Source organism: Netta rufina (genome assembly GCF_964035555.1).
Source record: "Netta rufina genome assembly, chromosome: 1".
Lineage (NCBI taxonomy): Eukaryota > Metazoa > Chordata > Aves > Anseriformes > Anatidae > Netta > Netta rufina.
Genome location: NC_140123.1, coordinates 54,369,230 through 54,395,839, shown reverse-complemented (window position 1 = coordinate 54,395,839; position 26,610 = coordinate 54,369,230). Strand labels below are relative to the sequence as shown.

General features: G+C 35.0%; 1 protein-coding gene across 1 annotated transcript in view; it reads left to right on the top strand.

Annotated features, from left to right (window-relative positions):
- UGGT2 (UDP-glucose glycoprotein glucosyltransferase 2) overlaps positions 1-26,610 on the top strand; it is a gene marked incomplete at its 5' end in the record, with an annotated part of 86,345 nt that overhangs the window by 12,565 nt on the left and 47,170 nt on the right. Inside the window, 10 exons of the mRNA XM_084306529.1 lie at positions 2,119-2,293; positions 3,804-3,900; positions 4,947-5,025; positions 6,731-6,831; positions 10,535-10,634; positions 14,899-14,959; positions 19,596-19,687; positions 21,259-21,409; positions 23,541-23,660; positions 26,464-26,549. Coding sequence (XP_084162655.1) covers positions 2,119-2,293; positions 3,804-3,900; positions 4,947-5,025; positions 6,731-6,831; positions 10,535-10,634; positions 14,899-14,959; positions 19,596-19,687; positions 21,259-21,409; positions 23,541-23,660; positions 26,464-26,549 — 1,062 coding nt within the window. The remainder of the gene's footprint in view (positions 1-2,118; positions 2,294-3,803; positions 3,901-4,946; positions 5,026-6,730; positions 6,832-10,534; positions 10,635-14,898; positions 14,960-19,595; positions 19,688-21,258; positions 21,410-23,540; positions 23,661-26,463; positions 26,550-26,610) is intronic.

Genomic DNA, 26,610 nt, shown 5'->3' with positions numbered 1-26,610 from the left:
TCAGCTCAGCCTGAGATCCAGGAAGTCTCAGGCAGTTTGGACTCAGGAGAGCCCAAATGGATAAGGTTTGCATGTCAAGATCAAGTGTTGCTTCGGCCGTTCCTTTATGCAGCAGCTGCCGTGATTTGGTTTGTTTCAGTTACGTGGCAATGGGCTGCATGGCTCCAGTAGGAAGTGTTTTGTGTGGAGTTGCAATGGGCTGCTCTCAGGCTGTGGACCATTGAAAGGAAGATCTTGAGTGCTAAAATGGTTGGGATGGCATATCTTGAAAACAACATTTGGTTTTCTAGGGCTCTTGCTGACACACCTGACGAGTCACGCATACTGTTTTGGAACTACCTAGGCAAGCACATAGCCGCCTTCACTACCCTAGTAACTGGTTAATGAGTGCTGGACTCCACATCCATGTATTGTTTTATCAGTTTTGTCTGCTTAACTGCTGCTCCTTCCCTTTCAGGCAGCCTTCTCACGGAATCACGCATGTCAATAAATGTATTAGCTTTGAGCAGTAAGAGAATCGATTCTTCCTCACTGCTGTTCAGTGTCAAAGCAAAACAGAAAACGGAGGCTTACCTCGGATTAGCAAGGGCTGAATGCTTTAATTATGAATTTCCAGGTGATCATGGTAGCCCAATGCTGTGTTATTTCACTGCAGCACTTAAGTTTTTAGTGAAGCTTGGTCATTATCATGTGAAATGCTTTCTTAGAGGCCGTCAGTGTTCAGGAAAGTCACGACAGCAGCTGGTACTTCTTGAGATCATGATTCATTCTCCTAAGTGACTGGTTAAGAAAAGAGATGCTCTCTTGATTCAGGTTTTCAGTGCCCTATGAATGACTGGCAGTTGTCTCTCTGGGTATGAGAAGTTTCAGACGTCACATCCCGTATGTAAGCTTTCAGTGGGGGCAAATCTGCATCTGCTCTTGAACTTATTGAAGAATTGTAGGTGTCATCTTTTTCAGGAATCTGAAACATTGTCTGTTCTGTTCTGTGATGAGCATGAGAAAGCTTACCTGATATTTTTGCAACACATGGCTGCACACACCCAAGTTAATTCTCAAGCCAGGCCCCTCCTTTTGTGTCTGCCTCGCAAATGTGGTCTCCGATTGCATACCTACCAAGCTTACATAGGATGTTGATGTAAAGGCTCTGAGCAAGCTCATACAAATTGTCCCCAATTTGAGTGAGGGATTGAAGCAGATGATCTCCAAAGATCCGTTCCAATGTAAATTATTCTGGGATTTTATATAGAAGATATTCCCAAGCTTTGTATCACAGAAGCTGCAGCATGTGGAGTTCTGCTCACAACTTTGCAGTATGACTTTTGAATGAGTGTGTAGCTACAGGGCACACATTTGTGCAGGGTAAGTTGGGTTAGAGTTTCTGAGCTTGCCTTGGAGAGGTTTGGAAAGAGTTTATTGATTCTTCCAGTGTGACTATACAAAGGCAACTTTAAAAAATAAATGTACTCATCAATAATTAGCACCTTGAGAATACCGCTCAGTTGTATTTGCCTGTTACTTTTCCACCTTTTCCCTATTTGTTCAAAAGATGTTTGCAGTCATCTAAGAATTCATTTATTGCAGGTGTAGGAAGCGTCATGGCCTTGAATGAGGAGGGTAGGTGCAATCAAAATTTGCAAAATTATCTAAATTATACGAGCTTGATGCTGGAAGTGAAGCATAACCCCACTTAGTTTCCATATGTGTGAGCAGCTTTCTCAAACTTCACTGAATATCCCTCTACTGTGCTGTTACTCACCGATTGCTGTGTACATCTCTAACAGATACAGTGTCGTTTTATTTGAAAGGTTCTAGCTGTAATTGATTGTTGCCCAAAATGTCTCTGCTTTTTATTTTGCTGATGTTTCAATTTGATATAATGCATTGAAGTTATTTATAGTTGATGCTGATTTTTCAGTTTTTGAGACTTTCATTTGAAAATCGGTTTTGTAAGTCCTTTTGCGAGCAACTGTGATTATTTTGTGATTATTTTTACATGGCTAGTACACCTCTAGCATATAAGCCCTTACTTGTTTTTCAGTTTTGAAGTACAAAAAGTGCCAGGTTTTATTTCACTTTTGCATATGTTGTAACACATTTATTTGTTTTTGAAACCAGACCCAGGCCATATCTTTTCAAGGGAGATCATAAATTCCCAACTCTCAAAGAGGATGGCCCAGTGGTTATTCTTTATGCAGAAATAGGTACAAAAGACTTTGTTAAATTCCACAAGATTTTATCTGAGAAGGCGCAAAAGGAGGAAATTGTTTACGTTCTCCGACATTATGTTCAGGTATGCAGTTCAAGTTAACATTGATTCAATAAACTGTTAGTATTTTATCTTTATTTTTCTTGACACAACATGCATTATACATTTGTTTTTGAATTTGCCTAAATCGTGTGTTAATATTAATCACAATTAATCTTTAATCATTAATCAATAATCAATAAGTACTATTAATCATAATTAATTATGTGTAATTTTACATAAACTAAGTATAAACTCATGTTCTTTGTAGTACAATAGGATAGGCTGTCACTTTTGTGGCATTTGCGTTCCACAGTGTCAGTATTTTCAACATTTAACGTTTAAACATAATGTTGCTGATTGATTTCCCTAACTTACTCCCTGAAACGTGACAGTGCAAGACACATACCAGTACATGAAGTTATGTTGTCTCCTTGTTTTGATTCTCAGAAGGTTTTTGTAATTCATATTCGAAGTACAGCTCTTAAATAGTGCAGCTAATGCAAGAATAATCTGATGCAGTAAGAGATTGCTGTGATTTATGTAGACCAGGCATTTCAGGGAAATGAGATTTTTAGTTTGCAGATTAACTTTCAGAGCTGTTTGCTTATGGGAACGAAATAGAGAATTGGAGGAAGTCAGTCTTAAATTCTAAGTTGTAAGGGCTGTAGTTTTTACTGAACTTTCAGTTCTTCTTTTTTACACTTTTTTTTCCCAACTAAATACCTGTGGTCTCCATGCTCCTTGCTCCTCTCCCATGGAGACTGATTCTCCCTCCATTTTTTCATTATATGCCAGAAGAGGGAGTATTGAGAGTAAAAGAGGTACACAGCCTTTCTGTGGTCTATTTTTATTTTTTTTTTTATCTTGAAGCCGAAAGGCTTTCAAGATATTGTTGCTGCACATGTGCAAATTGCATTTTGGGAAGGGATTTTTTTTTTTGCATTTTGGGCAGATTAGGGCACTTTTTCACATATGAGTAATTACTCTGTTGAATGTCAGACTTCCACTCCAAAGTTAGAAACATTTGATCTTATTAATAAAATTGGCAACGCGTTTTTAGCTGTGATACCTTAATAATAATTCTTAATCTTCTTTATAGAAAGTGATTGATCCTTTCAACAAAACTTTTGGAAGGTATCAGCCTGATGCATACTTTCCTCCTAACATTCTAAAGTCTGGCAAATTTAAAAGGATATAAGAATTGTTTAAAATGTGAATTGTTAAGCATCAGTAATTAATTGTATAGGGTGCTACCAGCTCTGCTGTTCTAATCCTTCTAATATTATATGAGGGAATTACTATTTTGACAGCCTTTTTATATTCTACAGGAGATAAAAGAAGTTCTTACTTTCTATATACACCTCCTCAATGGGTTGACAATATGCCTTGCATGACTTTTATTTTGGTTGATGTAGTATTCCATGTTTTGAGTCATATATTGAAAGATTAAGTTACTATTGGCATAACATGTTAAAGTTACAGTACTGCGTATTGTAAATCTGAAGTTTTTAAAGTTTTGTTTTTATTCTGTTAAAATAATGTTGTCCAACAGAAACCAAGTTCCAGGAAAATGTATTTATCTGGATATGGTGTAGAACTTGCAATAAAGAGCACAGAATACAAAGCAGTAGATGATACACAGGTTAAAGGTATGTTGTTTTTTACATTTATGGTATCTTATTGGGGATACTATTAAAATATATAAATATCTTTAGCTATGAAGTCAGTAGTATTTTGAAAGTTGTACCTTGCACAAGGAATTCTTGGACATTAAGAACTAAGACATTAAAATGCATGGGATCATTTGTGAACAACTCTGCTTAGAACATAGTTCATTACTTAACCTGTAATTATTGTTATCTGTGGCTGTACTTCAGAATGTAAACTATTCTTCTCCTTTCAATAAGACTGTTTAACCTTTGTTCTTCAATTATTTTATATTTGTTGGCATCCCTAATATGGTAGTTATCACAATAACTACACATTAGTGTTTTGCAGTTGCTTTTTTTCCTGAATTTGTTTCTAATTTTTCTGATTTTAAAAATAACTTTACATTCTTCTATAGGATCATAGAATTTGTTGCCAGTATATGTTCCTACATGTTGAAATGAGACATACACCACAGAAAATAGAAACTGTAGCATTCTGACACAGAGAAATTACTTTGTGTGGAGATTTGCAAGATTTAAAGAAACTTACAGTTATCTATGCTTTGGCAAGACTATGGTTTAATAGCCTTGGAGCCCCTTCAAAAATAGATTTATTTTTTTTAAAGGAAATAAACAAATCTCTCACTTGCATCAAATGCTAGTTGGAGGTTCAAGCACTTTAAAGGCATCATGTTTTTCAAGCATAAATCTGGTATTAGTTGGCTGATAAGAGTTTCCTACTTAATCAAACTGAGAGATGGCTATTTTGGAAAGTGAACTATTTAACCATAGCAATTTATATTGAAATTGTAAACATCAGATGAATTATATTTTAAAAATAATTCCACTGTTGCTAAGTTCTGTAAAGTGATTCATTCTGATGCCAAAATGTGAATGCAAAGATATAAATCTAATTGAAATTACATCTGGGAATGACAACTTTCAGATTGCATATTTCTGTTAACAGTTTTATAATTCATAGGAATTATACAGCAGGATACTTCAGTAACTTTCTTGTGTATTGCTTATATGTGCTGCATGTTCAGGATCAAATGACACACAGAAAGAGGAAGATGACGATGATGAAGAAAGTGATGTCCAAGGATTTCTTTTCCACAAGTTAACGTGAGTTGACATAAGATATAATTAAACTTTTGCATTTTTTTCTGGAACCTGAACCAAAATTAAAGTCTTTTATATTTATATTTATATTTATATTTATATTTATATTTATATTTATATTTATATTTATATTTATATTTATATTTATATTTATATTTATATAAATATATTATTTATATATATAAATTATTTATATATATAAATAATATTTTATATTTATATTTATATTTATATTTATTTATATTTATATTTATATTTTTATATTTATGTTGCAAATGACTATATTTGCTAAACAGGTGTTTATTCGTTTCATTTCAATTATTGCTTTTTGATTTCTAATTCTCTTACAATTTATACAGTTGTGGGGTTTGTTGTTTTTTTGTTTGTTTGTTTGTTTTTAAGTAAAAAATTTCCTCTGAGCAACAGCCACAAAAACTTAGATAAAAACATGTCAACATGGTATCCTATGGGAAACAGTTGCAGCTATTTCTGTTTTCAGATAATTACAGATCAAAACAAATAGCAAGCCATGAACTGTAGCCACATAAGGTGTTTTCAAGATGAATAGTTACTCATTTCTTGGGTTTAAGGAGCGATATTTTGAGGAAGATATGGTTGTTGTTAGTGTCTTCTTAGTTTGTCATTTCTAGGACTGTGTTACAAGTATGTAAAAAGGGAATTTTCTGTCTTTACTTCCCTTTTCAGTGAGTATTCTTTCTTTGAGGAACCTGGATTGTATTTTAATCCCAGAACAACAGTCTTGATATGTGATTTTTTTCCCTTTTCCGATAAAAGGCAGCATTCCTTAGATGATAGAAATATTCCAACAGCTAAAAATTGTTGGGGGATGGGAGGAGAAGGAATTCCTTGTGAAACTTCCTAGTATCTACAATAAAATATGAAATATTATGAAAATTAGTCTTAATGTTTTAAATGTCTGTTTTTAGCTGCTGTTTGCTTCTTGTTCTGTATTTCTTGTAGAAGAGTCTTTAAAAGTCTAATGGAGATTGTTTGCTATTGGAGGGTGTCTTGTCTTTCTTAGTCTTGTCTTTGAGGGGAAAGAAGTCTTTCCCCTCAAAACTTCTTTGCCCAATTATCTTTTGGAAAAAGATATCCAAGGTTTTTGGCACTGTGCTCTACTTCAAGCCTGACCAGTGATTTTTGTGCTCAGCAGCTTGATTTTGTCAGTGATGTTAATTTATAAAAAACGGTCTCTAACTAGGCATTCTCATTCCATACAAACAATAGCTTGCTTATATATTTCATGGGTAATACAACAAGCTCTGTTATTTTACAGTTACAGTTCATATATAGTATCGTTAATATTTAATTAAGCATGCAATATGCTATGGTAAACTAACTGTAGAGCTTATAACAACTTTAAGTTTACTGCTGTTTACAGCTGCATTGTGTCAATATTATTTAGACTTTGAGTTCATTTATTCCATCAAGATATTTGTGACAGGGTTTAAGACAGATCACTACAAACCAATTGAACTCTTCCTTGCAATTAACAGGCTTTTAGTCCTCACAAATCACCCTTTTCGCATCCCAAATCCTCATTTGTGTTTTGAGAATGAATTAAAAATTTAATTCTTGCTTGATAACATAACGATATAGTGCTACAGCTGTGTGTAATACAGTAGATAAAAGCAGGCATTTCTGGATGTCATTAATTTGTCTTCATTTTTAAAATGTTTTGGTATAGACAGATGCATCCTGATCTGAAAAATAATCTGAAAGAGTTTAAAAAACATCTAATTGAAACTACTAACAACATGGAACCGCTGAAGGTTTGGGAGTTACAAGGTATGTATTGCATTTTTCTGAATTAGCATGGTGCTCTCAGTTTTCCTTTGATGTATCACCATTAAAATAAAAGCTGTTTTAAAAAGAGACATATAGTTTCATAAAAACAATATTATATCAAGTATTTAAAGAGAACATGTTCGTATCTTCTCCTAGTATTATGTGAGAGAAATTGAAGGAACATTGAAGTCATTTCATATGATGGAGAATCAGAACTAGCTTTATTGATTTTAAAGACGGAAGTTAAATTGCACCGTTTTCTGCCTGATGTGTTATCTAAGATATTAAATTTAGTTTCAGTGTTGTACGTGAGGGGTCATGCAAAAAAATAATGTTTTGACGTGACCATTGAAGAAATACCAGTTAAGACATTTTGCTTTCTTTCATTTATAAATTCTATTTTTTATCAGTGTGGTGGAGTTGACACACATACATTTTTAATATAACGTCAGATAAAAGAACATGCTTTAAAAAACTTTGTGTAGCAAAGGAGAGCAATACAGAGATGATGATTTCTGAGCAGTTCCTGTGCTGATGACCTACAAGAGGACATTCTGTAGCTGTAGAAGAGAATTATAAATCCCTCTGAAATGGTGATTTTTGCCCTGTTATTTCTCAGAATGCACCATGCATTACGATTATGAGGTAGTGTCATTGTAGCACATAAACTATTTCTATCAGACCTCTCCCATGCCGAGTATGAAAGAAGATGACGGCAAAGCTTAGAGATTTTTTTTTAATTGAAAGTATGCAAATACTTTTAAAAATGAGAATGTTGTGCCCATTTTCGTCATTATTGTTTTATATGTTAATGTAATTGCTCCTAAAAGACATCTTAATATGCCAATGGAAACAATATATTGATAATATTTCATCTTTCTGAATACATTTACATTTAAAACAAATCAGAAAAGGAAGATTTAGGAAGAAATTTTGAAGTGTGAAGCTGTGTCTTCCATGAGTGCCTTTTTTTTTTTTTTTTTTTCTGTGCTATTTCCCACATTTGTGCTGTCCTGCGTGGGATGCATATCTTCAACTATGGGTAGCTGTTAGATTTCCTACAGAATCTAACCTCTTCCAGGTGGATAGGCCTGTCCTGTAGGTCTCCGTGCAGATGTTCTGCAGTGTCTAAAATGGTGAGCGGAAAGTTTGCCAAGATGCTTACTCTAAGGTCCCTAAAATGTCATGACACTTAAGTTTCAGCAACTACATTTTACCTGTACTTCACTGTTAAACAACAATCGAATCAAAAATGATTTGCCTTCATACTAGTGAAGGAGACTGAGCAATCATCTGTTCTCCAGTTTCCTTTCAGGAAGATTTTTGTTATGGGGATTGTTAGCCATATGCAGTCTGAAACTGGCTATTTAAGATAATTTTCAGTTTGCTTGCAGTCTTATACCAAATAACTCCCCTTCAGTTATAGGATTTACCTTGGTTAATAATAATAATAATAATAATAATAAATTCCAGAGAAATCTACTGTGCAAATAAAAAGAAAATTCTCTTTTTGTCTGGTTAAAAAGTTCTACATGATCAAATACTACTCTATTGATGTTCAAGCAGAAACAGTAGTGAAGCTTTGATCCCTTTACTGCCTACCTTCAAAAGCCAGTATAAGATCTGTACCTAGTGGTGGTCTTTTCTGTGGTATCAGGGCTATATAAATAGAAATTAAATTGGCTCTGCACCCCAAGCAACCAGTTCATACAGGTGTTGAAAGTAGTCAAGCACTGGGATGGATGCTGTTTGTTCGGTGCCAAAGCAACTGACAGTACGTGAGTACATTCAGTGCCTTTTCAGGTAGAATCATAGAGTCATTCGGGTTGGAAAAGACCTCTAAGATCATCTGTTCCAACCTTTAACACAGTACTGACAAGTCCACCATTAAACCATGCTACTAAGTTCTACATCTACACGTTTCTCAAAGACATTCAGCCTCCTCTTTGTAAGGTGCAAGTGTTTTGATGCTTTTAATCCTGACATGACTACTTTCTATTGTTCATTCTCCATGACTAATTATACAGGCTGCATTAGTAGCTCAGCTACTCTCTAATTTCCTTTAGCCAGCCTCCAAGTAAAAATCTAGCCAAATTTAACTAAAACTCCCTCAGCTATGGGGGCATACTTCTATTAATAAAGTGACCCTAAACACCCTTCAAGAATCCAATTTAAGAGCTGTATGTTTTAGATAAGTAATTAGATTTACTATTCATAATGAAGAATGATGTGCAGAGTATCAATTTGGTATTCTTTTTAATAACTCATTCTTTTATCTGTGTGAATAGCCTCTCACTCTCTAGTGCTTCATTAGCTTTCAAAGCATACTTTGAGGTCTGCTTTAAGCTCAGGATCTTCTTTTCCCAAGGTGCCCTACACTGCTGTCTCAGCTGTGTTGAGTACCACAACAGGGAGGTCTGCAAGTGCACATCCCAGACCAGAGATAACCAGGAAGGTACAAAGACATACCCGCTTTCCTCAGTGGGATTTGAAAATTTGTACTCTAAGCTGTTCAGCATTAGATGGAAATTATTAGTAATTTTTGAAGGCGTATGCGATGGTCTTTTCAGTGCAAGTCCTAAGTGCACAACAGGTGAGGCATCACTATCTGTAGTAACAGTAGCAACTAGGTATTGCCTCACCTGATCACAGCTTATGTGGCTCTTGAAAGAGATCTGAAATGCTCTTTTTGAAAACAGTGATCTCACTATTGGAAGTATTGTTGTAAGTATTAAGAAATTTCTAGTTAACAATCCACCTCTCAAACTCACTTTTTTTATTATTTTTTCCTAAACAAGATATATCTTATATCAGGCTAACTTGAAATGCACGCTGTCCTCTTTTCTTCGGGCTGCTTTTTAATTCCTGCCTGCTTCAGAAAGATGGTGCAGAGTTCTGTAAGGCAGCAGCCTCAATGACTTTGTGCCTAGCTCTTTTTACTGTATGTAGCATCCACTTTCCTCAGACTGAGTCGTCTGAGGCCTTCGGTTTCTGTCCAGGCATCTTAACTAACAAATAATGGGAAAAAGCATCATTACTCTGAGGCTGTTAGTCACAGTATATCCAAAGTACATGGAAACACCTAGTGTATTATTTCCCTTACCTATCAGTGTCAAAGTTGTTGAGTAGAGGGAAAAAAGGATATCTCCTTTAAAAATTGCACTAGATACTTACAAGAACTGAAATTTCACAGTCCTTGTTTCAGGAGTCTCAGTATTATGTTCCTGAGAAAATGTTGCAAACTCTTGATGTTTGTACATCTTACCTGCTTAATACAGCCTTCTTAGATTTATTATATCTGCACCCAGAAAATCCTGTGAAGTCCTGGAGCTGGAAAGATCTTTTTTTTGGCTGCAGTTACAGGCTGCTGTGGGTTGGTCTGTGTCTAGGTTTCAGCATCATACACTTGTGATACTAGTACAGTAGCATGTGATTAATTGTCTATTTTTTTTCCGTGTGTTTTTGTAAAACTTAGAAATTACATGTACAATATGCTCAAGATAGCCAAGCAGAAATTGTATGAGAAGCCCTGATTTTAGTATTTCCAACTTCTCAAGGGCCTGTCTTTTCAACCTTAATAATGTTACTTCATAATCTTTTATAATGTCTAATTGAGGCATAAAAAAAAATATAATGTGTGTGTATGGAAAGGTTTTCTGGTTGTAGGCACTATTGATATTTCCAGACTATTTTTTTTTTTCAGATCTTAGTTTTCAAGCAGCTGCTCGAATTATGTCTAGCCCTGCTTATGATGCCTTAAAGGTGATGAAAGACATAGCTCAGAACTTCCCAATAAGAGCCAGGTATGATATTTATACTTGTTTTTCAAATACTGTGTTTATGTTTGTGTTTGAATTTAATGACAATAATACAGATTTACAGCCAAATCCTGCAGTCAGATATTCATGTTTTACAGCTCACTAGATGGATTCCAGACAATTTAATTGAGTATATAATAACTCCTGGGAGAGCTCATGATTGGTCTCTTAAATGTTTCCCATCTGATGCATGAGATGCCATGAAGGCATCCTAATCCTTCAGGCACTTATTATTGAAAACCTAGTCCTCTGGGCTTTTCTGGAATTATATTTTCCCAGGTGCAAAGTTCTGTTGAATTAATAGCAAATCTACTTGCAGTCAAAAGAGGCAAAATTCTGTTAATTTCATAGGGGATCTACACACAGTAGCTCAAAGCACAACACTGCTGATAAGATACAACCGTGGCTACTGTATGTTAGGGTTCTTACTGGGGAAGATCTGTCTCCCATAACAGATCAGTTAACAGAATATCAAGGTAAATGTTAAGTAAATTAATAGCATTTCCCTTTGTACTAATATTAAAGATTGCCCTTCCTGTAAGCCAATTGTACTGCAATTGAGAAATGTTTTCCTTTACATTTAATAAGTTCTTCACGTAATCCTATCAGCAGTATTTGCTTGAATTACTGAATTAAATATGATGCTAAATATGGTTCTTAACTCAGTGTGCTTTCATATTTTACAACTCTTGTTTAATTATCGTTATGTTTCATTATCATCTCTGATTATCTGTTAGTGAAAATCAACACTGTAATGGAAAAACTGCATTTTGTTTCAAGAAAGAAAAAAAGTTTTAAAATGCCTGAAACATAATTATTATGAAATGATAAGGTACAAGTTTACACTTAGATTAGCAATCAGAAAATGCATCTTTTTATTACAAAATAATGGAAATGTACACAATGTTGAACTGCAAAGCCAGTTCTGTTCTTTAAATGACAGGAAAAAAAGTCATTTCAAAGTATTCCAGGTGACATTTAAGTCACTGATTTCAAAAGTCATTAAGTTGTTACATCCTACTCCAATTCCTGACATGCAGTTGTGGCACTAGAGCAGAATTTACAAATATTTTATTTTTATTTTTCTGGGTAAAAGTATAGGAAGACTTTAAAACTACTAAAAGGGGAGTTGTAGTTCCTGCTCTGCATAATTTCTTCTGTTATCTTTAACATGAGAGATTACAAATATTTAAATAATTTTAAAAGTTAGTAGGTCTGCATTCACAAGAATTTCAAATCAAAGGGCCATTGTCTAAAAATGGTACACCACATGTATTTCCCCAGTAACCTAATCACACTTAACCTGTAGAATCAGAAATACTAGTTAAAAATAAAAATAAAAATAAAAATAAAAATAAAAATAAAAAGGGAGATGAAAATATATTACTTAATTACCTTAGATAGATAACTGAGTATTATAATAGTACTGTTTCAGAACTGTTTACATTTAGATATGAAAGCAACCATTTTTTCATTATGCAAATTTTGGTTTGAAAATGCTGTATAAAAATCTAGAACTATGGTTATGAAAATAAAAATTAAATATTATATCCTCCTTAAGAATTGAAGGATTCTTTAGACCATAACAAATTAATATAGCATTCCTCTGAGAGTTTCTTTCACTTCATAGTTTATTACCTACATTTTTGTGTCATAGTATTTTCATTTGAAAAGGTTAATCTGAGGGGGATTTTACAAAATGTCATCAGATGTAGACACTGTAACAACTAATATATTTCATGTTGACATTTTGATAATATTTTATAAGATATTTTTCAGTTTTGATTTTTTATAAATGGTTGTCATGAATATATGCTATGTAAAAATGCAGAAGTAAGTATTATAGTACTCAAGTTTTTTGCTATTCATTCGTAATTCATGAGCGTTAACATTATGAACATGTGCAAGATTTCCTTTTTTTCCCTGATATGCAGTACTGTATAGCTACGTGTTCTTTCACCTAAGAATTAAGATGCATATATTATCTGATAGAAAATATTTCAACCTTAGAGACATGCAAGAACATTCCTGTGACATGTAGAATGATCATTAGAATCCATTTACTTTCAGGTGTTAAAACTTTTCTGGTTGGTGAGTCCTTATCAGTGACTATTTTGAAAAACAATGCATAAAGCTTAGTGAAGCTCTGAACAGATGACTGAACTCAAAACACACAAATGTCTTTCACAAGTACTTTTACTTGCTACCTCAAGTTCATAGGGTGTTCTTCTCGATGACTGGCCAAGACAGAATGACTGAAGTGGGAAGGAATCTCTGGAGGCCATCTGGTCCAACCCCTGCTCCAGCAGGGCCACCCAGAGCAGGTTGCCCAGGACCATGTCCAGGTGGCTTTTGAAGATCTCTAAGGAGATCTCCACCACCATTCAGGACAACTTGTGCCAGTGCTCCATCACCCACACAGCACAGAAGTGCTGCCTGATGTCCAGCAGGAGCCTCCTGTGTTCCAGGTTGTGCCCCTTGCCTCTTGATATGGTATTGTCCCTTACACTTACCACACTTTCTCCCTAAAATCTTGCAAGAATCCTGCAACATGAACTGTCATATACAGACGAGGAGCTGGTTAATGTTTCTAAACATATTGCTTTTTTTTACTATAAAAATAATTAGCAGTAAAGTTGATCTTGCACTGGCCATTATTTTACTTCCTTGTTAATGTTTGGCCAGCTTTGTCTTGTCCTTTCTGCTTTTTATTATTTTCACATTCATCTTTTATGTTTCTCCTTTTTATCTTTGTAGTTTTTATCATCAGTTTATGCAGATGAAGCACTGATTCTGAGAGTTGCAGACCCCACTAAAAATTATGTTGAATTTAGCAAAATAAAAGTTATAAGCAAGTCATTAAGCTTGTCCTCTGGTGATTACTGATAATAATACATCTGATCTATTTTGTAGTGCTGTCTTTGAGATCACAGTTTGAGTTTCAGCTTTCCCATTTTGAGCCAATTTTGAGCTAAGGAAAATACACCAAGTATGGGCTTGTTTAAATACAGCTCCTTCTTGACCCTCTCTTGCCATTTCATTGCATGCTCTGAAATCACGCACTGCTTCGCAGTGACAAAAATAACCTGCCAGAATATGTACTGGGGGTGGATAGAAAAAGGTATTTACATTAAGAAGGAGAAGCTGTGATGAATTTTGTAATATTTATAAACAAAGCTTGGAGATCATGTTGTTTGCACTTAACAACAAGTCTCTTTGATAACCTGGAAAACCTGAATATTTGTTTAAAGTAAACAGATTTTGCATCTTATTTCTGACATACTGTGAAAAGCATGTGGAATTTATTAGCAAGGTCTATTCTGAGCCATTTTGGTTTTGGGAGGGAAGTGAATGGCTATGTTATTAAATAGCTATTTTGCTGCCATAATATTTGAAGTTGAGTTAGTAGATAATTCTTAGTTTGTTTAGTTAACTTCCAGGTTTAAGATGACTTCAGTTTTTCTTTGTCCCATACAGATTTGCTAAAACACATACAATTATAATCGTTTTTCTTTGGTGAAAAAATGTGGATAATAAAGTATTTATTTTGGCATTTATTGGGGGAATCAGATTTAGGTTAATATATTTTTGGGTTTCATAAAGAATGGTGAAATTAATTTGCCTCTGGGTGTATTTTACCCAAGCCTAGTAGTTACAAACTTTACATACAATACATTGTGGCAGATGAAGGTAAAATAGTCAAAATAGTCTTTTTACAATGTTCTTGAAAAGTAAAAATGATAAATCAACGGATTATCACTTAAAAGGTAGAATGACTAAGGAAACTGACTTCAAAAGCATCAAATTGTGTCCTTGGCCACCTGTGCTCTAAGGTTGAATAGCATAGAGGTATTAACATCAACTTAAAAGATACAGTTACGATGTTTATTTAGGCAATAGTTTAGATATTCAAACAACTTCCTTTTTTGTAATATACACGCTATTTTCCAGAAAAGCAAGAGGAAAAATTGAGAGTTGTAAAAAAAAAAAAATAATAAAAATAAATGCTGTTAATATTTCTTCAACAAAACTTAACATAAACTTGAAATTTAAGTTTACTAGAGTACTAGAGAAGATATTTGTTTTGAAAATAAAACATTTATGACACAATGCATTACTCTCTAAGTCTTACTTATAGCATTTTCTATTACAGTGCATTAGATGCCATATTAAAATAATACATTTCAAATTGTTTAATATAGTTTTAAAAATACAGTGGTTGAGTGATACCAATATTTCATTTTTACAGATCATTGACCAGAGTGCCAGTAGACAAGCAAATGCGAAATGAAATAGAAGAAAATCAGAAGGTTTGTTTTATTTCTTCCAGCACCCATTTTGGTTACTGTCATATTACAGTGTTCGGAGATTTGTAATAGTGCAGCAGCTTTCATATGGTTTCTTTCAGAGCAAAGTAGTTAATGTTTTTTGTTTGCTTGTTTTATTTTGTTTTACTTTTTGCTGTTCTTGGTACTTTTCTCTTTCCCTCTTTTTGCTTTACAGAATTAGGCAAGAAAAAACTATTGTTCTGGAGTGTTGTGTTCAGTCTTAAATAGTATACTGTGAAAGCAAGGTAACAGTTAATCTTTTATAGAGCTTGGTGTTGAATGTAGGCCTGCTGTTTATGTTATGGTCAGGACATGCTAGTTTTGAGCTTTCCATTTTACTAGAATCATGCATGCAACTCTTCTGCAAGATATTTTGAACATTGTCTATAGTAGGTGGATTTATTTTCATCCTTGCTGCATTGCATCTTTTGTGCCTAGTATCACATGAAGCGGCATTGTTCTTGTGTTTTTGGCTGGTAACTTCAACCAGTGCTGAAGTGTCACTTTGCGCTGTAGAGATTTCCTGACAAATGTATTTTCTGTCTGAGCTCAGAGATTGAATTTGTTGTTTCACTTAAGTGTTAAATATTAGCTACTGTGCTTTTAGGACTGGTCTCCTGAAATGGCAGGTCCAAGATTAGCATCGTTTCATTTTTAAATGAATCTAGTAAGACCTATTTGTGTCTATATCGCTAGAGCATGTAAATGTTCCTTTGACATGAATAGTACTTCCTTGGCATTGTCCTCAATCTTTCTTTAGATTAATATTTATTACCCAGTTTTTAGTTGCCATTGCTGTTGGCGTGACAGATGTTGCCAATCTCTGTGCTCAAGTAGCAGGCCTTCCTACAAGTGGCTGTTTCCTGTCAAAGAGGAAGTGTGGTGAGCAAACCCTGTAGCTGGTTTTGAGAAATCTGACTTCTTGCACATGCAGGTTAAGTTCTGAGTAGGCAGCATTCTCCTGATTTTCAGTCTGTGACTCATGGGTGTGTCAGAATATGTATTTTTGTATGATACGAAGACTGACCAACCACTACTGTGATGGGGTTTCTTACTTTTTTACTTAAAGCACTCTTGTACTTTTGTAACATCTCTGTGTATCATTTTGCTTTATATCCATTCTGGTCTTTGTCTTGCCAAGACTACTATCTCTAGGAGAATGCCTTTCCAGTTTCCTCCACCTTCCAAAAAAGTGAAAACAAACCATGTCCCTGTTGTGCTGTGAAGCCCACTGATGCAGTCTTCTCATAAGGAGCCTCCACTCCAGCTACATTTCACATTAATGTGTTAGAGCTCTCCACCATGCAAAACTAATGTAAGACTTTCTGGTCTTGAGTATTCCTGCCCAAATAGTGGCAGACTCGAGCGTTGCACAGTTGTGTCAGTAGATGATAGTGGTTTTGTCAACAGATGATTGCACATGGGATTGGTGCATTGAAAATATGATGCGCATATCCCTGCAGATCACCGTGGGCCCTTCAGCTTTCTTGCTTTCTTTTGTGCTAGGTGCTTGTTTGGTTCTTGGGTAGATGATGCACTTTTTTGCAGAGTGTTTTTGCAGAGATCTCTGAATGCACTATGGAGACTTCTTGCTTCGTGCTCTGGTGAGAAGTGGCATAGTTTCTCCACAAGGCAGTGAATCAATATCTGTACCCTGCTTCATTGCTTTCTGTATACATCCAAGAAATACGTTTTCCTATATCTCATTGTTGTTAAGCTTGTAGTCAGGACAAAGCAAAACAGCTCTGATGACCATAGTTTCTCCACAGTATATGAGTGTTAAAATCAGGTCCTTCCTTGTTGCTTGGTATGGTCTTTAAAATATCTTGCTTCAGTTAAGGCTCTGTAAACACAAAAAAAAACAAAACCAATTTCTTAAGCAAAAACTACTCTGCTCCAAAACACATAAAAAGTATATCAGGAGTTAAAATGGCTAGTATTACAAAAGATAAGGACTAGGCAAAGTAACGAAGACTTGGATTGAAATGAAGATACCTGCATTTAGGCACATCCATATATGTATCTAAACTCCTCTTATAGAAATGAAGCTGTAGTCAATGTACATCAAAAACAATTTTTCTCTCTCAGTGGTTGTTTTGTGGGATGTGACTGAGTTGCCTAAACCTGGATTTCTGATGTCATTTGCCATGTCAGGGGGTATCTGTAATAGCCACGCAGGTGTGGTGAACACGGCCATGGGGACATCCATTCCCTTCTGCCTGATTTGTATTTCCCAGTTCAGAAGCCTTATCCTGAGACTTTTCAATGCCTCAAATGACATTGGATATCTTTGTGGTTGGTCAGCTGAATCACTGGCATGATTCCATAGACTGGATTGAATGCATTAACTATAACACAATTTAAGGCACCTAAATTTAAGTTTCATATACTACATCCTACAGGTCTTTAGACAGCTAAAAACCAAAATCTGTTGAATAAAAGTAGGGAAACTTCCTGAACACTGCTGCTAGAGCACAATAAATTGGCATGTGCATTCTTGAACTGCAGTGCATCCATCTAGCAGCAGGAGAGATATGATCTCATGCTGTGTGTAGCTGAGTGATTCCCTCTCAAGATAATGAAAGTTGAATAGGAAATGTAACGGGAGGAAATAAAGGTATTAAAAGTTGAAAGGCATGTGATGATTTAGATGTAATGAGTTGATATCCAACTAAAAAATATACAAAGAGCTGCTATGGGTAAAACAAAAAAGAAAATCTCATTAAACACATCTCAAAACTTCCAGTGCAATAATTTGCTGACAGTTTAGCAACAAAATACTGTGTGAGTATTATTAGCAGTAAATTCTAGTCTTAGGTGTCTAAATACTGCTTCCATCAAAGTTGTTAAGGCAAATGGATGAACTTCTGAATAATCAAATGCCTATTATCAAAGATGTGTAATGTGTCTCAGCTCTGAATCAGCCCAGTTTTTGTCCTGCAGTACCAAAGGATTTGGAAACATGTAGACTCCCATTGCAATACCTGTTGGCTGATTCTTTTATCTTTGTTCTTGCATTTGTTTCAGTTAGCGTCAATTCTTGTATGACCTATATCAGGCGGTTGCAATTTTATCAGCATCTCTCTTTTTTTGAGTATCTGGGCTTATAGGGATGACCAGTAAGCTTTCAGTCACGGTACGAGATCTCTTAGCCTACATGGTGATTTCAGGGCTTCAGGGAGAGGGCCTGTTCTACCTGCCTGGCTTTTCTCACAAGATCTGAGTAAGGGCCCTGAAAGATGCTGGTAAGATTTTGCAAGGCTGGAATCCTGCTTATATTTGCTGTTCACTCCTTAAGTCAAGTGGTATTAATAGGGAATTTTCTGCAGTCACAGCACTTTGTGGTACAACCGTGGTATTAAAATCATGGTCAGTTAGATTCGCTAACTACAGGAATATTTCAGGTCTATCTAGGACTTTGCTTCTCTGCCTGGTGCAGAGTGAAAGTGAGACTTTGGGAGGGTATTTAATTTTATATGAAGCTAGGAAAAATGTAAATGTCAGACCCCAGCTACTACTTCTCGGTCTTGTTTTAATGGTTGCATAAGCTTTACAGCTTTCAATATTTTCCTGATTTTTCTCTCATTAGTTCAGAGGCAATCTCATAAGCGAAGTCATACACACAGCCCGAGTTGCTTGCTCTATGTGTGCTTTTGTTGAAAGTACATTTTTTGTTCACTGTTTTGTTCAATAAGCAAGAATTAAATGAGAAAAAGTCTCTTTTATTTTGTTTGTTTGTTTGTTTTGTGTGTGTGTTTTGTTGTTTGTTTTTTTTTCCTTGCATACTTACAATGCTTTCCAGTCCTCTGTTGAGAATTAAGACAGATCTGGAAATCTGACAGCTCCTCATGGTGTTAGTTGGAATAAACTGTTGTTGTTGCTCCTGTTACTTATCTTGCTACAGCCACTGTCGATAGTTTGAACAGTGTGGTGCCTCACTGCTCTCTGAGAAAAAATGATAAGGCAGTCCTTACTCACTAAATACTTCCTTCATCTTGTGTTTGTTTGATTTTTGTGGTTTTTCTCTTTGCAAAGCAGGGATATGCTGTCCCTTTCTGATCTACAGTCTTTTCAAGATCCCTTTGTTAAATGAGATTGTATGTTTCTAGTCTGTCTTTTCTACCTTCCCTGAAGAATTGCTACTGCACATTTTTGGAATTGTGCAAGATTTTTAGGTATTAAGAAAGCTAGTTTGGAGTGGAGGTATGAAGGACGTGTTGGGCCTCCATTTACTTTTTGTTCGGACATTAAAGTATTTGCAGGAGAAATGTTGTGGGGGTACTTTTTCAAAAATTTATGAGCCATAATTTGGTGTTTGTGTGTATTTTCACTTTCTGTTAGCAGACACTGAGAATGTGCCATTGTCTATACCTTGTACAGGCAGGGCTACACTGGGAGGGCTTATACAACTGTTTTAATTGACAGTGTGTTAAACAACACCTGTAGAAGTATGCTTTCAATATTTTTACTAATAACATTGAGATCAAAGAAGAAATTATACTGAAGAGTTTTGATGTGTCTGTTTTGTAGGATTGCATACAGTTTGTATATGTGTGTGCGTATGTATGTTAGTGCTTACACATGTCTAAATAAGTTAGCAATGCTTTTTATTTTTAAGCATCTTCATGAAACACTTGGAATCCAACCCGGAGAAGCACGTTTATTTGTAAATGGCCTTCATATTGACCTAGATTTTCATGATCCATTTAGGTAAGAGCGTATGTTTGGCTTGAAAATTACAGAATTACTAATAATTCTGGAGCTGTGCTCATGGTGATAGATAATCTAATCTGTTGCATTTTGGGGGCCAGGAGGTATTTCAATAGAGAGAATATTGCTTTACAGTCATTTTGCTTTGTATATGAAAATTGCAGAAGTAGTTGAAACCACTATTTTTTTCTTGGATTATGTGTTCTACAATTTACTTACAATTTTATATCTTACCATGTAAAATTAATTTTGAAATGGAAGGAATCCAACGCGTGTATACAAAGGTAGGAAGAACACTTCAGAAAAAGTAAATTAAGTGCTCTCTCATCTTTATTTCATAAGAATTACAAAAAAAATACAGGCATTAAATTTAGTTTAAAGATACCTTGGATAATTTTAGGCATGTTAGTGAGTCTGTACCTGATCACCTTTTCTGATGAGTTCTGTTATTATATTCTAATATGCTTTTTTTCTATAAGAAAACTTCTTCCAGTTTCTGTAATTACAGTATAATTATATTGCTTGTGATTTGCCTCTTCTTTGCAAGAACTCATAAAAACTGTGGACATTTTCCATTCCTCTGCATGTTGTGAACAACAAGACAGACATGACTACTTCAGAATCATGTTGGTGGCATGCAAACTGGCAATAAGTCTGCAATGCTAACGCTGAAGTTTTTTTTATGTTCTTGATTTGTCAGTCTACCATTTTTATTTTTTATTTTTCTATTCCATGTCATCTTTTGTCCTTTGATGAAGATCCTAAACGTTTTTGGTTCTAGTGTTTATAGTTTTGGGTTTTTTACTACATGTTTTTCTCAGAGTTTTGAGATGGAGTCAATTGCATCTTTCTTGGTAATGATGCAAATATTAATAGGTACTTTAAAATGATAATGCTAAATTTAATTTCAATATGATTTAGAATAAACTTTTTGAAATAGAGAAAACTCAGGATGAAGCAAAACAGAAATAAAGATGTTTGTAAAATCTATTGTGTTCTAACGGGCAAATACTTCAGGCTTGCTTCCATTATTAATATCAAATTTTCAGAATGTAACAAATGAGTCCTGTTGAGGAATCTGGGAAATATCTTTCTTCACATGATCTGAGAGGTGTAGCTCTGTACTTCCTCCCTGCCATTTTCGGTGTTCTGCCATAATGCAGACATCGGGTTTGTCTGTGTCTCCATCACTTGCTACTACACTTAACTACACTCATCTATGTTTATCTACACTCTTCTTGGATTCCTGCCTCAGCCAGGGCAATGCAACAAGCAGCCTTCCCCTCTGCTGTCCTGCCACATCTTTTTAAAGATGGAGGAAGTTCCTTCATGTAAAATAAAAGTGAATAAACCAAAATTGTATAATGTGTTAGAATCCTGGTTTGAAATATGTTGAGGATAAATACTTGTAGTGTTATGAATATATTTTATTTTAGACATTTGACTTTAGGAGAAAGTAAGAATGATTTTTAATACTAAAAGTAATCTTTACCTTAACAGTTTTTGAAATATTTTTCCTTGTTATGCCATGACAAGATTTCATAGATAAACATTTTGTTTTCTTGAAAAAGTGTCTTAGAGACTCTTAAAGTGGATGGAAAAGTAATGCATGGCCTTCATGAACTTGGAATCAAAGAGGAGACCCTGAGTAAATTTATGAGATTGCATATACATCCGGCAGATGACAGTTATGCACTAGACATTCGCCATTCTTCGATAATAGTGAGTATTTAAACTCATTAAAATTATTTTTTTTTAATATTGCAGATTTCTTAACTCTATGTATGAGACAGTCTAATACTGTAGTATATGAAGTACAGTTGAAATAAGAGGCATAAAAATGTGTAAATAAGTAGTGTAAGATACTTTGGAGGGTGGTACTCCTTCAGCGTATTTTAGGAATAATTTTCTCTAGTATATATCTTACTAAAATATTAAGGTGTAGGATGTTTAAAAGAAAAGAAGAATGTGTCTAAGAGTAGGTGCAAATCATAGTTGTAGAACTTGACTTTGAAGCAACTAGTCACAGAATCACAGAATTGTAGGGGTTGGAAGGGACCTCGAGAAATCATCGGGTCTCCAACCCCCCTTCCAAAGCAGGTTCCCTAGAGCAGATTGCCCAGGTAGGCGTCCAGTCGGGCCTTGGATATCTCCAGGGAAGGAGACTCCACAACCTCCCTAGACAGCCTGTTCCAGTGCTCTGTCACCCGCACCGTGAAGAAGTTCTTTTGCATGTTGGTGTGAAACTTCCTGGGCTCCATCTTGTGGCCATTGCCTTTTGTCCTGTCCCCACAAACCACTGAAAAGAGGTTGGCCAAATCCCTCTATCTTCCACGCTTAAGATACTTGTAAACATCAGTAAGATCCCCTCTCAGTCTTCCTCAGTCTTCTCTTCTCCAGGCTGAACAGACCCAGGTCTCTCAGCCTTTCCTCATAGGGAAGATGCTCCAGGCCCCATATCATCTTTGTGGCCCTGTGCTGGACTCTTTCCAGGAGTTCCCTGTCTTTTTTGTACCGGGGAGCCCAGAACTGGACACAGTACTCATAATCACAAAATCACAGAATAGTTGAGATTGGAAGGGACCTCCGGAGGTCATCTAGTCCAAACTTCTGGCTCAAGCAGGGTCTCAGAGAGCACGTTGCACAAGATTGTGTCAAGGCAGCTTTTGAATATCTCCAGTGAAGGAGACTGTTCAACCTATCTGGGCAGCCTGTTCCAGTGCTCAGTCACCCTCACAGTAAAGAAGTTTCTCCTCATGTTCGGATGGAACCTCCTGTGTTTCAGTTTGTGCCCATTGCCTCTTGTCCTATTGCTGGGTACCACTGAGGAGAGTCTGGCCCCATCTTCTGACATCCTCCCTTCACAAAGTTACAGATGTTGGTCAGAAACCCCTGAGCCTCCTCTTCTCCAGGCTGAACAATCCCAGCTCCCTCAGCCTTTCCTCATATGAGAAATGTTTCAGTCCCTTGATCATTTTAATAGCTCTTCGCTGGACTCACTCCATGTCTCCCATGGCCTGGAGAGAGCGAGTGCTTTTGCTTATATTATGCAAGACTGCAGAAAGTGCTTTAAAAGTAGGGTAAGTGAATTGTGGAGAACTTACACATCTTGTTTTCTGTTGTCCAATGACTGCTTTTTTCCCTTGTTTTTCAAAGTTCTTAGTTGTCAAAACAAAGGTTATATGCATATGGAAAAGGCACTAAAAGACTAATTTTCTTCACCTGCAAGAAGCATGTGTCTCTCTCCTGTTTGCCAATTATAGATAGCTTGCACAGAAAACAGTGTAAGAACAGTACACAGTGATAAATATTAATATGAAAGAAAAAGAAAAAATGAAAACTTATAAAATTGTATTTTTGACAACACATAAAAATTGACTGTAATGGATCATCTATTAATTACTGAGTTATTCTGATATATCTTAATAATAGTGCTGCTGCAGCTGATAGATAAATATTGTATGTCTTTCAAGGTGGCTGTGCTGTGTTACACACATATCTGTGTGATAAGTTGTTATGATCTTTGTATTGTGAAAGTATTTTCCACATTTGAAAAAATGTTTTTATTCACATTTTGATACAGAAAACAAAAGCTTTTTTCCTTTTCCTTTCATAATTAGTTCTGTCATGTGCTGAAAAAACAAACAAACAAAAAAAAACACTGAACATTGTGACTGAAAAGAAAAAGATATATTAATTTTAGAAGCAATTTTCTGCTACTAACTAAAAAAGAAATAGAACTTTTTCCTGTTTCCAGGCTTTTTGTGTGTTTTAAAATAGCTTTATTTATACATACATAGTTTATCCACTAGTTAATGTGTGTTTTTTAAATAGTTGGCTTTTTTTGTTGTAGTGGATTAATGACATAGAAAAAGACCACAGCTATAGCACATGGCCTGCAAGCTATCAGGAACTGCTAAAACCTACATTTCCTGGAGTTATACAGCAGATCAGACGCAATTTATATAATTTGGTAAGTTTAGATAACATGTTTTTTTGCATAATGTATGTATCAATATGTGCACACAGTTTATTGAAAAAATACACATTCTGTATTCACTGTTGGGTTATGGTTTTGTGTTTTCTTTGTGGGTCTACCAACAGCAGTGAGAATCTTTTTGTTTCGTAAGTCACATGTGATTACTAGCCTGATTTCTAGAACTATTGTTTCAGTCTTTTATCTATTGAGTGTAGCTGATTCTTGGTGAGGTGGTTTATTTCTATGAAATGTTCCCAGAATTATAATTAATGTTAAATTTTACATTTTACACAGAGTTTCTTGGGAAACTGGACTATTTTTGAGTCATGATGTAAATATACACACATCAGTACATTGTTCTGTATATTTGGCCACGTAATGGCAGGATAATAGTAGACAAAGTCAATGGAAATTTCCAGTACTATATCATCAAATTAAATTCTTCAAAATGTAGAAGTGAAGGGGCATAAGTGAAGACCCTGAAACTAGAGTTCAAAAGCCTATTTACTGTATCAGCTGAATAATCCTTATAACAACAAGAAACTATTTTTATAGCTGATTGATATCTCAGGACAGTTAACTTGTGAATGTCAAACTGAGATCAGTTAATTGAGTAATTCTTTATTGTAGATGCTTCCATTAAAAGCATTTTTTTAATTCCCTCTTTATTTCTTGGTTTTCAGGCTTTGCAAGCAAGTCTTGCAAATCTTAATTTTTATTAATCTGTGTTTATGCCAGGCATAAACTGACTGTATTATAAATTAGCCTCTTAGTTTATTGGAATCCTTCATAGAGTTACCATTAGGATTGGTGAAGTAACACCACTCTTAAGATTCAGGGACAAAAGACAAAGATTGAAATGTTGCACCAGCAGGCCACCAACTTTTAGAGGAAAGGAGGAATGTGTGCTTCATTTCAAGACTATTTTAGAAAATGTTGCCATTTTCATGGAAGATTCACCACTGACTTAGGTTTCCTTCTCAAGCAATTAGATTGCTTTTATATATCACCAAAGAATACATTTGGAAATGCAAAATAATGAAAGATCCGCTTCTACTGCCTTGGTATACAGTTTAGGAGATGAAAAGAATGCATGGGGTTAGCACTGAAGAATACAGGAAGAAAGTTATTCCAACCCTATAAGGAAAATATGTTGAAATTCTTCTGATTTATTGGATAACATGATAATGCTCTTTAACCTCTCTGACCAGAAAATGATGTAAATGACATTCAGAAGGCAATATTGTTACAGTTTGACAGAGGAATGCAAACTTTTTTATCTTTTTGAGTAAAGAGGAAAATAAATCATGAGCTACTTCTACATGATGAGTAAAGCCCCACTGATTTAATTTGTATTTTTTGATAAATGCTAGTGTCCAGTGGGTGCTTATCTAGGAAGAATATAAAATATAATTTCTTTCAAAATAGCTCAAAATGAATATTGTTCTGGAGAATGAGGGGAAGCTCTGATGGTACAGTTATGTCAGCTTCCTTGTGCATTACTGTAATACTTTGACCTGCATGACAACACAGACTGGTTTTCCAGAGGATGTTTGCGGCGTGCACTGCAAATAAAAGTTTATCCTCACTGATTAAACAAATATTCAGTATTTCATTTTTTTACTCCCCATATTGTTGGCTTTCTTAGTTTTATACTATACAATATCTGACTTTTTTTTTGCCCAGAGCTTTACTGTTCCCTTCCTTGCTGCATATAGATGATTCACAATTATTAGTACGTTTTCTTCATAGAAAACTACTGAGTGAAGGTCATAACTGTTCTTGTTTTAAAAGTGGTGAGCTGAGGTACAGAAAGCATACTAATTATGAATGTCTTGTAGTCTAATTTTTCCTCTATATGTAGCATTTAGTATCTCTTAGTAAGTTAAGGAAGCAGCTATTGCTGTTCAAAATTAAAATAATTACAAAAGGCAGTTGAATGAAGTTCAATGCATAAAAAAACAACCAAGATACAAACAATATATAACTAAAATATGCATGCTTGCAATGAAGCAAAAGGTGTGTATAATGTGAAGTAGATTGCATATGTGTTCAAAGTTAAATGTTGGTATAGATTTATATAACAGCTTTATTATAGAAATCGACAACATATCATTTAACTGTAATCCGAGGGGGAGGGAGTGTTCCAAATTTTAAAATTATTCTGCTGCATTTCAGCTACTCTAACAAAATTGTGATCCATTCTAAAGGGACTTGAATGCAAAGCAGAATAAATAAGGTACCAATGTCATAATTAAATCTGCATAAGTATAATCTACCCATGCAGACAAATCACAGTTTTGGATTCTGTGCATGCCTGAAAGATCTGATTTTACACTCCAAGCTACAACAAATGAGACAGTGAATACAAGGATATGTGAGACAGGAAAGAATTAATTCCCAGTGCTCCATTTTTTAAATACAGTTTTATGTCAACATATTCTGTTTACTTCTTTTAGTTTGGTTTTCTTGACAGTAGAGACTTAATTGCAAGGTTTTTTTAATAGAAAAATTAGCACTAGATCTTTTTTTAAATAGATAATTTCAATTAAAATAGATAAAATAGTGGCACAGTCTTTCAAAGGAGAGTTTACAGTTGGTTTGAAGTTTAATAAACAGTTAAATCCTGTTGCTCAGTATTTGGTCCAAATCCATTAATTCTGAAGGTTTTTTCATTCATACTAATCGTGTTTTCTTACAATGAACATTCTAGGAAAATGAAAACAGTTGGGGTGTACAGCTCAGAAAGAGGCATAAAGACAAAATATTGTCTCTATAATATATTTTCTCTTATTAGGTTCTTTTTGTTGACCCAGTCCAAGAAGATACAGATGATTATATGAAATTGGCAGAACTATTCTATCATCATAATGTACCACTTCGGTAAGGAAAACCTGAAAGTATTGAAGGAAAGTCTTAAAAGAAAGCTGCTTTCCTTTTTTCT